This window comes from Molothrus ater, chromosome 1 (genome assembly GCF_012460135.2).
Source record: "Molothrus ater isolate BHLD 08-10-18 breed brown headed cowbird chromosome 1, BPBGC_Mater_1.1, whole genome shotgun sequence".
NCBI lineage: Eukaryota > Metazoa > Chordata > Aves > Passeriformes > Icteridae > Molothrus > Molothrus ater.
In genome coordinates, this window is record NC_050478.2 from 31,598,502 (window position 1) to 31,610,516 (window position 12,015).

Here is a 12,015-nt window from a genome sequence, read left to right on the forward strand (position 1 = left end):
TAGAGTGAAAAAAACATTTGCAGGATTTGTCTTTTATTATGCTAACACTTTAGAAGCTCCATTCTCTGCATATGTGTTACAGAACATTGTGTTTGCTTACAATATAGGATATAGTTCATTCCATGTCAGTGTATTGCACTGATGCTACTTAACTTAGGAACTGACAGTTCAACCACACCCTTTATAGCATAAACAAATTTTATTCCCCTCATATGACTTTGAAACCTTGGAAAGAACTTCATACATTTCCCTTATTTGATCCACTACATCCCACTGGCTTTTCTCTGCTGAAATGCATTTGAATCACTACAGTTGCCAGATGTTTCTAGCTCCATTTTAATTAAATAAAATAGCCCAAAATCTAAATTGTTTCTAATGTAAAAGAAGGAATTGAAAGTGATGTATTGCACAATCTGTCCTCAACCAAAATAGTGTTAAAATTCAATGTCTGGTGAACTGCTAAGAGCCCATATTTGGGCAGGGTGCTTGTTTGGACTGTCAAAGGTCTGATTTACAGCTCAAACTAGAAAGGAGATTTCCTCTTCCTCTGAGAGCATCCTAAACAATGAGGATAAAGAGTTCACCAGATTCTTATTTGGTGTGTGTTCAATTAGCTACACAAAATGAAACCCTTCCAGAGGGATAGATTGAGAAATAGTGGCATAGTCTGAATTCTAGTGGGGATACCCAGCAATGTGTCTGTGCTCTGCTCAGATGGGATGAGCTGGTGGAAGCCTGCAAGCATCTCTCAGGCCAGGCTTAAGCCTGATTGTTTTCTTAATAAAATGGGTCATATGGGGTAGTTATTAACTTATTTCATTTTAACTAATTGCTCTAGTGACCTGTCCTGCTATCAAAGCAAAGGAAGGGTATTCAATTTAACATGACTGAGGATCAAGGTTTTCATTGCTTTCTGTCCTAAGGGTGGTTCTATGTCGTGAAGCCAGGGGCTCCTCGGGTCTGGCAAGGATTATTTGTGAGTGTGTGTGTTGTGGGCTGATTTGTTGTGGTTTTGGGGGTGAGCTGGATTGCTTGAAGACTTTATTCCAGAAGTCTGGCTGTCCCCCAGCCAGTGTCTGTTGTTTTTCTTTTACAAGTAATTTATGGAAAGTCTCTTCTTTTATCAGAAAATCTCTGAGAAAAGCTCCTTTCTATGGATTTACCTATGGAATAGCTCAATGTTCAGAGTACTTTATTAATGCAGCAGTCTTCAGATTTGGAGCATGGCTCATTGCTAATTGTCTGACCAACTTTGAAAATGTCTTTATGTGAGTATACTTTATAAAACATAAAAAAAGATCAAAATTAGTACGCAGTGTAGTGATTTGAATGCATGCAAATTATTTAATCAAATTACAGAGGTAATGGGGCATGGGAATCCAGGAACTCAGTCTGGTTGGAAGTTTCCTTTGGGCATAAGGGCTGTTTTGGGGAAAGGTGCTCCTTTGGGCAGTGAAACAGCAAAAGTGAGCAGCAAGCTCAGCACATCTACTTTGGAGAAGCCTTTGCCCTTTGATGTCCCTTCCAGGCAGAGGGTGTTAAAAAGAAAAGTAATATGATACTGATGTCCAGCTATAAAGTAGCTATGGGAGCAAGCTGACCTTTCCAAGTACTGGATGACATCTTGGGGTATGAGGACTCCAGAAATATCATAACCTAAAGATGCTAACAAGCTTTATTCTGAAGGTGTGTTTTATGCAGTGGGAAGCAAATGCATTGTTCCACCTGGAAAATCACGCTTTGTCCTTTGCTTTTTAGAGTCTTCTCTTCTGTCATATTTGCAGCTATGAATGTTGGGCAGTCTTCTTCCATGGCACCAGACTATGGCAAAGCTCGAATGTCAGCTCAAAGAATTTTTCAGCTTTTGGACAGAAAACCTCTAATTGACAGTTACAGTGAACAAGGTGAAAAATTGGTAAGGGTTGGTGTTATTTTGCATGGGAGCTTGGCAGGATATTGGAGATCTGTTTCTTTGGGGTTTTGGGTGTATTTTTTTGGAAGGAGTATTCTTTTTTCACAGGAAAAAATGTTGTAACAAACTAAATTAGTAATTATTGTCAGCAATTGTATTCACAGGTGACACCCTAAGAAATAGGCACCTTTTGTGACACTCTAAGGAAAAGGCACCTTAGGGTGTCACAGAAGGATGCTGAATTAGGATGGCCTAATTGTGACCTGAAAGGAGCCTACAAGAAAGATGGAGAGGGACTTGTTACAAGAGCATGCAGTGATGGTACAAGGAGGAATGGCTTCAGACTGAAAGAGAGTAGACTCAGATGAGATACTAGAAATTAATTCTTTCCTGTGAGGATGGGGTGAGTTGCCCAGAGAAGTTGTGGATATCCCATCCCTGGAGGTGTTCAAGGCCAGGCTGGATGGATCTCTGAGCAATCTGGTCCAGTGAAAGGTGTCCCCGCCCATGGCAGGGGGGTTGGAACTAGATGTTCTTTAAGGCCCCATCCAATCCAAACCGTTCTATGGTTCTGTCAAAAGACAGACACTATATAAACATTATTTAGGGACCATATTATTTCTGGGTTTCAGACAAAATTGCATGGCCTTTAAGGTAGTTTTTCTCTAAATTATTAAAAAAAATCCTTTTCATTCTACTGACTCAGTGTAAATGGCTTCAGGAAAACACTGATAATGTCACTTCCAATAAAAGTTTTGTTGTCTTTGTAAGAGTTTATAGGAGAAATAAAGTACTAATGCATTTTTCTAATTATTATGTAAATAAGAGAGATTAGTTCCTTTACAGACAGGCACTTTGCCAAAAGCCATCCTATTCTATCTGTGGAAACTTTTACAATTAAAAATGTGCTCTTGTGAAGTCAAAACAAGCTTAATGAATAATTTAGTTTGCTCTAAAGTTGGGGGAGGAAAGACAAGAAACAAAAACCAATAAAAAGTAAAAATCAGAAAACACTAAAAAATTCCCCAATGAGCCTTGCTTCTAAACCAAAATTGTCATTAAGGAGCCTGACCTCAGCACTTGTCAAATTTCTGCATGTAATGCTTTCAATTTACTTGTTCTGGAAGGATTACAATGGCATATCCAGGTTCATCTGAATTTAAAATTAACTTCCCATGCAGGTTTAGAAGGTAGCTCCTACTCAGGAAGCCATAATCCAGTTTTCTAAAACTTCAAGCTTATATACAGGATTTTCAACCTTTAAAGTTCTGAGCATGCTTGCATATTTTCTTGAACCAGGGTTCTCTGACACAGACATTGAAAGACTTGGCAGAAGGTCTCTAGTAAAATAAAACTTTAATGAAAACACTTTTATTGTGGACTGGACTTAACTGCCAGTGATGACTATGACTTAGCAAGGAAAATGTTTGAGTCCATCAAATTAGGTTATTACCTGCTGTGAGAGCATCGTGTTAGTGGTGCTGCTGGCATGTACAGGGGGCTGGCTCATACCCCAAAGAACAGGACAGCCTTGGCATATTCCCCCTTTCTTCCACTTGTGCTTAAATATCAACCTGCCTAGGACGCCTAATTAACTATCACTGCTTTTTTAAACACAGCTTGTCCTTTGTGGTCGTGAATAACCTACTGAAGAATTTAGCTGTGCTATCTTAATCTCTGATTTTGACCTTGTGTTACATTTGTTCAAATTGTGCTACCTGCAGGGTAAGATCAGGAAAGCACAAGAAGAAGTATCTCAATTAAATGTATTAGAAATGAAAAATCTGGATATTTTTCACTTTTCTTAAGAGGATGGTTGAACACTGGAACAGGGCCCCCCAGGGAAGCTGTCACAGCACCAAGCCTGACAGAGTCCAAGAACTGTTTGGACAATGCTCTCAGGCACATGGTGTGGTTCTTGGGAATGGTTCCCAGCAGGGCCAGGATTTGGACTCTGATCCTGGAGAGTCCCTTCCACCTCAGCTTATTCTGTGCTTCTGTGATACTGTTTTCAAAGATTAAGTGAAAAATAGACATAAGAGATGCAGAAAACTTCTCCAGAAGGATGTAGTGACTTGAAGATCATCCTGTAACTAGTGATACTATGCTCAGTCCAATATGTCATTTAAAAGAATTTCAAAAGCACTTTTGAAAACACCTTCCCAAACTTTCTTGGATCTCTCACTTTAATAACCAAGTCCTAACAAGTATTGTAATAGTTAATGCTAATAAATGTTAATATGAGCATGTGAACTCTCTACTCCTTTTCAGAGCCATTTTGAAGGCAACATTGAATTCAGAAACGTTCATTTTGTATATCCAACAAGGCCAGAAGTTCAGGTTTTGCAAGGACTTAATGTGAAAGTTAAAAAAGGACAGACTCTGGCATTAGTAGGAAGCAGTGGCTGTGGCAAAAGTACATCCATTCAGCTCTTGGAGAGATTTTATGACCCTGTGGAAGGACAAGTGGTAAGAATAGATTTGTGTGGCTATTAATAGTAATTAGATCTACAGAACTCTTTATCTGCCAAGGTTTCAGAGGCTTTTGACAAGCCTGGCAGTCCCTCTGTTGAGATACCTTTTTTTAGAGGTGTGAGTTAGAGGCTGTGCCTCCAGTGGATCTGTAGATGATCCCAAACCCCTGTCATTGCCTGCCCTGGGCATTTGTCCACATGTAGCAGCAGTAGCATCCATGCTGGCACAGTGTGCATCCTCAGGTCATAGATTTTGCCTGGGAAACGAACAACCAGGTCTGACTGCATTTCCTCCCCAAGGCTCCTCACACCCTGGTCAGACAGGGGCATAACACTAATGTATCTTGCTTGTCAGTGTGTAAGTTTTCTTGCTGAATTGAACTAACACATTAGAGACAGATACATGCTTCAGATAACACAAATGTAATGGATGTCATTGTTTCACCATCAGGAGGTCCCAATGGGCTTTTGGATACAACCCTTGTTGCTGGGTATAAAAAGTGGAAAGAAACCTCCTTTGGAGGTTGCAAGATGGAAAGGCCTACAGCTGAGGATATTTATTTTTGTGCTCAGCTTCTTAAGGGGCAAGGGGCAGCATTTCCCATGAGCTTCCTGGTGCTTCTTGTGGTCACTAGGGCTGGAAGGACTGCAAGAACGACCTGTTATCTGCAGGTTGTTTCTGCTTGCTAGCAAATGGAAGCAAAACACAAAATTAAAAACTAATGCAGGAAAACATTTTGTCTATTCTGCTGGTTCATTTTCATTTAGCATGCAAAAAATTTACTTGATTACATCTGGTAAAATAACACATAATGGGCTTTGTCTTAGAATTCACGTTTCCTGTTTACAGCAGACATGTGTGGATGAGCTCAGTAGCCAGCTTGGCATCATGTTTCTCTTGCTTTTTCTAGCTAGCAGATGGATTTGATACCAAATCTCTGCATTTACGATGGCTGAGGTCCAGGCTGGGCCTGGTGTCACAGGAGCCCATTTTGTTTGACTGCAGCATTGCTGAAAATATCCAATATGGAGACAACAGTAGGGAGGTTAGTCAGGAGGAAATTGAAGAAGCAGCTAAAGCAGCAAATATTCATGCCTTCATTGAAAAGCTGCCAGAGGTAAGAGACAGTGATGTTCTCTTCACAGTAAGATCATACACTTGGAATGATATAGAGATATCAAGGCAGTGCTCACTTTTGTTCTCCCTAATATAATAGCCTTTATGCTTTTAAATGTCGGTGTGTTTCAAGCTTAAAATCCTTTTTTTTGTTAAAAAAAAGCCAATGTTTTCATAATTACAGTGGTATACAACCCGTAATATTTGGGGGTTGAGGAGAGGGAAATGAGAGGATGTTCTATGTATAAGTGCTCATAATAATTTTTTTTCTATCTTTTTCTTTTGACAGCAGAAACTCTGCAAGTTACTCTGATAAAGATATTTTATTTTTCTAAAAAAAATTAGTAAAATAAAGAACTCTTTCTAACTGAATGGATATGCAGAGAGAGTCTTTCTTAATAAATACAAAGGGGTAGTAAATCAGAACTGAATGGCATGGCATTTGACCTTCATGCCCGACAAGAATTTGGTTCTAACAAGGAAAAATTCTTTGATAGCTTGTTTTCACTATAGTTCTGGGTACCTGAAACTGAGGGAATAATGCTGAAAAATATTTAATTTTCATTACTACTAATAATTTTTGAGATTCTTAATTCACAGGCATTGCAACTTCAAATTCTTTGTGAGTATGTCAGTAAGAATGAAATTGTGAGTTAATCTTATGGACATATGCTCTTTGGATGCCTCACTTCTGGTACTATTCAAGACCTATTCCAGCTTTGAGGGAGTAAATTTTCAGACTGGCTATGAGTATGTGTGGCTGTATAGATAACTGCCTTGTACTAGAGATGTTTATAAAGCCTTAACTTTCTTAAAACCACTTTCACTATTCTTTCTTTCAAGATGAAAATGCTTAACTTTTATAACCAGGAAAAAATTTTATTTCTCCAATCTTCCTTCTCTAAAAGTATTCACTGGTGATCTTTTTTGTTTTTTTAATATCCAGAAATATAATACACGGGTGGGTGAGAAAGGGACACAACTTTCTGGAGGTCAAAAACAAAGAATAGCAATTGCCCGTGCTCTGGTTCGTAATCCTGCTGTTCTGCTTCTGGACGAAGCTACCTCTGCTCTTGACACTGAAAGTGAAAAGGTGAATAATGATTGTTATGTGAAATACTTATGCCTATTTTAATGGCTAGTTGCTCTCTGTAGAATAAAATTAAAGCAAACGTGCTACAAATGCTCAATTGTGAAACAAGTCAGGTGTATCACAGTAGCTTTTCCACCTGAAAGGTTTGAATTGAACTGTACTAGAAAGATGTTTATATTTGCTGAATAAAAAGTAGAAAAAACCTGAAACTTTAAGTATAAAACTCCACATTGATCTGATACGCATCAGTTGTCTTCCTATCAGATGTATTTGATAGGAAATACTGAATTTGTCTTCTAACCCAAGCTGGGAGCCCAAGAACCCACTTCTCCATGTCTGACATTTGTTTGATCAGGCTCCTTGACCTCAGTGAGAAATCCTGTTGAGTTAAGGTTTCCCATGTGCACTGACATGTATATCTGTAGGGCATGTATTCAGGTGATAAGAGAGTGAGAAATCAAAGGTAGTTCCTAGGGCAGGGGAAGGCTTTTCAGGTGCTAACAGTACTGCTGTGTTCTCTGTGGACAGATTGTCCAGAAAGCTCTGGATAACGCCCGGCAAGGTCGGACCTGCATCGTCATTGCTCATCGCCTGTCCACCGTGCAGACAGCCGACATCATCGTGGTGATCCAGAACGGCAGGGTGGTCGAGCAGGGCACCCACAGCCAGCTGCTGGCCAAGGAAGGACACTACTATGCCCTTGTAAATGCACAAGTCTCTAATTAGTACTACTTGCTGAATTGTTGGGGTTTTTTTATTTTGTTTTGGTTTTTTTAATGGGAAGACATTAAAATCTCTACAGAGGATTACTGTGGCTGTGCTTGTGCTGACTGAGCAGGAGCTGTGTTGCAGCCTGGTTGCTGTATCCAGTGTAGCCCTTGGCCCACACATCCATGGGGATGAGCAGTGCATGCCCAGTGCTGGGTCACAGAAGGGGCACAGAGGAGTCCTAGGGACTGAATGTGTTGAGCAGTTTGGTGTGTCACATGCTCTGCAGGGTGTCACACCTGGTGTAGTGTCACCCACAGCTCAGGTGGGTACCCTGCTCTCCCCGTCCCCCCAAACCCTGGCCCACAGCAGCTGCCATAGACCAAGGTGATGGCAGAGTATGACAGCAGTTAAGCATCACGGATAAACAAAAAGCTGGTGCTTGTGATTGCTTTTTGGGTTTCTTCATCAGCCAGATGAAGTCATAAAGTCTTCTTTAGGTAAAGATGATTATCACTGAAAACTGAGATTCCAAAAAAAAATTACATTAAAGAGAAAAATGTTGATGCATGGGTTTGGTTTTTTTTCCCCTACTTTATGCCACATTTCTCATATTACTGTGCTTCACACATTTCTTGGATATTCAGTACTCTAATTCAGACAATAATTATAATAGTTACAACTTTTCCATGTCGAAATAAACTGCATAAAAGATACCATTGTTTTGTTTAGTATTTTTCAAATGCTGACCTAACAGAATTTAGTCATTCTTTGTATCCATCAAGATAATTTCAAAAGTTTCATGGGGAGCAAGGATGGCATCTATTGGAGTGAATTCCTGTCAGCCATGTAAACAGCTTTTCTTTAAAATAAAGAAAAAAGGAAAAGTTGTTTTCAATATAAGTTCCTTTCTTTTTAATAGGCATAGTAGTTAGGGTGATGGTTTAGTAGTGGACCTGATGGTGTTAGGTTAACATTTGGACTTGATAATTTAAAGAGTCTTTGCCATTCTAAATGAGTTTGTTATTCTATGAATAATTTCAAAGATTTTTTTAAGTGTTGGCAAAGCTTGTTTATACATGTGCTGTAATAATTTTTTAGTCCTCTGGTATATTCCTCTGGGTGCTGTAAGACATCCTTTAACTGTTGAAGAATATGTACTATGTAGTCAGAGTGACTCAGCAGCTGGGGTTTTTTGGCTGGTTAAACCCAATTGCAGCATTTCAATTTTCCAAGGCTTTGCACGAGGCTTTGGGTTAGGATTTATAGCCTGGAGCAACCTGCAGTACTTTATAATTTCCAGATTGTAGCAGACAAACTTACAGTAATTACCATCTCCTTTGCTCATTTCAATTATTTTCCGGTATCAGGATCTGCAAGGGGAATAAAACAGACACAAAAAAAATCCGATCTCAGATTTGCCAAAATAAATACAATTGTTCTCCCTCACAGTTTTTCTCAGAGACTGTTTGAAGAGGAATTTTTACTCATTCAGGCATCCCTCTTGTGTGATCTCTTAATTTTCTTGTGATAAGTACATGTTATGGAACTGCTGCCCTTATTACATTTCCAATTATCTAATGTGGGCTCCAATTAATTCCCTTTTCCCTATTTTGTTTCTGCACTGCAGTTAAAATTACAAGCACTAGATTTTGATTCTCAGTTTTGAAAATAAAAAAGGGAAGTAACTACTACTTTTCTTAGCAGTGGGAAAGGGAATTTTTGCTCAATTCCCTTTCCCATTACCAGTCTCAATTTTTTGGAGCTTTCCAGTTGTGGAGGTTGGAAACAGCTCCCCATTCTGAGGATCTTACCAGACCTCTACCTCTGTAACAGCCAGCCTGATCCTCAGGGATCTGAGGATGCTGCATCGATGGCCAAAGGGCTGAGGAGGTGTAAACTGCTTTGATAGCTCTTTTGTTCTGCCTCGGGGTCGCCATGAAAGGAACCCTCTCCCTGGTGCAGGACCAGTGCAGACACCCAGGCCCTTGACACTGCTGCGCCTGTCCACTAGCACACAGATTGAGCTGGGTCACTTTACTGACTCCGTGAGATATAAAGAGATAAATGTGTTCAGCTTGTAGGCACTAATAGTAAACTCTATGCTCTGAGTGTTGGTTTCAGATCATCCAAGTCACCTTCCTAACTGGGTATGCCCGTAGAGCTTGCAAACTCATTAAAAGCAGAGCTAAATTAAGAGAGAAATGTACGTCAAAAGCACCTATTTCAGCACCAGGGCCTATATATATTACAGAGATCAAAAGAATAAACCTTGACAGAGGATTTGTTGGCTCCACTAAGTAGACACTCAATTTTTCCTTCAAAAAGCCTTCTGAATGCTTTCTCTGAAGTCTTCGCTTTCTTTTCTGGGAAGTCGTATCTTAATAATTCCATAGAAGACTTAGATCAGTGCTGGCATTAAACAGGTTTCTGAGCTAAGTGCTTCTCTTCTAGTCATGAATGAAGCCTTTGGTGTTCCTTGACAAGCACAGGCCAATATGTTCCCTTCACCCCTATCCTTGTGGCAGTCATTTTAGGGATGAAGTCTCCAGTGACATCGGCAGTGACTCACCATATTATGGGCATGTTTGGAGAACACCAACACTTGTGCAGAGTTAGGGGAGACTTTTAATTCTGACATCTGGAATGTAAAGCAGCACAGAGCAAACATTTCAGAAAAAAAAAAAAAAGTCAGTATGAACATGTCCTGGTTCTGGCCAGGATAGGGTTAGTTTTTGCAGCAGCAAGGAGGGGGCCTGGCCAGGACCCAAAGGTTATTCTTTACCACCTCATCATCTGAGTGTGGGGCAAACAGAGTTTATTTTGGGAAGAAGGTGTTCTTTCTGGTCAAGTAAGTGTGGTTTTGTTTTAGCAATGCTCCAGCTTGGCCCCCATTTAGGGCTCATCTGCTGCCTGCAACCATGGGCACTCTGCCCAGGGAGAAACAAACAGCTTACCTAAGGGAGACCAACAAGAAAGCTGGAGAGGGACTTTCTACAAGGACATGCAGTGGTAGGCCAAGGCTTTAAACTGAGAAAGTAGATTAAGAACAGATATTAGGAAGAAATTCTTTACTGTGGGTGGTAAAATGCTGACATGAGCTGCCAGGAGAAGAGTGGATGCCCCATCCCTGGAAGTGTTCAAGGCCAAGGTGGATGGGGCTGTGAACAAAGTGGTCTGTGGAAGGTGTTCCTGCCCATGGTGGGGAGGCTGGGACTGGATGATCTTCCATGTCCCTTCCAACCCAAACCAACCAGTGATTCCATGGAGACCAGAAGAATTACCACAGTTTATCTGGAGATGTGGTTGTGTCTTGCTGAAGCAGGAAATACAGTGGCAGCTTTTCCAAGGTATTTCCAAACTCTTCTGTTTCTTAATGGATTTGGATAATATTAGAGGAATGGGGTCTGGCAATCACTAGAACTGTATCCAAATTGCAATTAACTGGATAAAACAATGGATAAAAGCCTGTGCTTTAGCTCTTTCTGTGTGTCCCTGCTGCTGCATGTAAACAAACCAGACTTCTGTAAAACACATCTTCTCCTTGTCTGAGACATTAAAGTGTTTCTAAGATCATCAATGTAGTAAAGAAGAGAAACAGCTGGGCAACAAGGTCACAAACAGCATCTGTGTAGTTTCTTCTTACAAAATGTACTTGAGGGGCTTATTTTGTTTAGTCCTGATCTTTAGGTAAGTACCTAAGTAAATGACTGGTAATTTTAGATGCAAAGGTAGAAGAATCCAGTTGCCTTGTTATCATTTATCACCTTCCAGCTGCCCTATATATAAGCTTCACCACATGTTGCCCATCACCCTGACATTTTCCAGGGTTATGGCTCTCCCTGACTGCTCTCTTCCAGTTACCTGGGCTGCTTTTCCTCCTCAACCACCTTGCCTAGCACACACAACAGATGCTGCACCATGTGCAAAACACAGACAGAGATTGAGAGGGGAAGTGTCCAAAACAATAGCAAAGCTAAAGAATTACTTTCTAAAATTAACAAAAATTTCTCAGCAGAAAACTAGTCACTGCATTCAGTAAATTAATCACTTACATTGGATTGCTTTCATCTGCCTCTGTGCTGTGCTTTGTTATCCAGAGTGCAGACAGCTCCCACCTATCTGAAACTCAAGCAATTAGCTCATTTTAGCATTTTACTGCCTACCTGGTTCATCAGCAGTTAAGTCCAGGAACTATTTTCTGAAGTGTATCTTTCCATTTGGAAATAATATTTTTTTTTTGCCCTAGGGAAGCTCACACATCCGCTGGACTTATCCCCAGCCTGCTCAGTGACATCAGTATTACAAGCTCCAAAGCAAGCTTGCTGAGCCTTCCTGTATTTCTCCTGACGATGCCAGTCTTTACTGAATGCTTTCACAGAAAGATGTTTTGAAGTCATGTTTGCTCAACAAATAGATTTTGTGGACAATATACTTTTCATTGCACTGTTCTTTCCATAGGAGTAACATTATCATTTCTTTCTAATCGTTATGATCAGAATGTGGTTTTACTGCCCTCTCTCTCCTATGTTATCCAAAGGAACCACCTTGCAGTCAATCACCACTGGAAGAGTCCCTTTTGTTACGGTCCTTAAAGTCTGAAAGAATGACTATATGAATATGGTTATTTTTGTGGAAATAATTGTACAAGTTCACCCCAAGGAGAAAAGGATATCCTCAGTATTTGATCCACTGTGAGCAGCATTCATGG

At 40.2% G+C, this 12,015-nt stretch overlaps 1 protein-coding gene across 1 annotated transcript in view; it reads left to right on the forward strand.

The window, feature by feature from the left end:
• ABCB5 (ATP binding cassette subfamily B member 5) overlaps nucleotides 1–8,020 on the forward strand; it is a 34,220-nt gene extending 26,200 nt beyond the window's left edge. The window contains 6 exon segments of the mRNA XM_036378846.1: nucleotides 1,128–1,268; nucleotides 1,759–1,915; nucleotides 4,184–4,381; nucleotides 5,298–5,504; nucleotides 6,450–6,596; nucleotides 7,125–8,020. Coding sequence (XP_036234739.1) covers nucleotides 1,128–1,268; nucleotides 1,759–1,915; nucleotides 4,184–4,381; nucleotides 5,298–5,504; nucleotides 6,450–6,596; nucleotides 7,125–7,322 — 1,048 coding nt within the window. The 3' untranslated portion in view covers nucleotides 7,323–8,020.
• The last annotated feature ends 3,995 nt before the right edge of the window (nucleotides 8,021–12,015 follow it).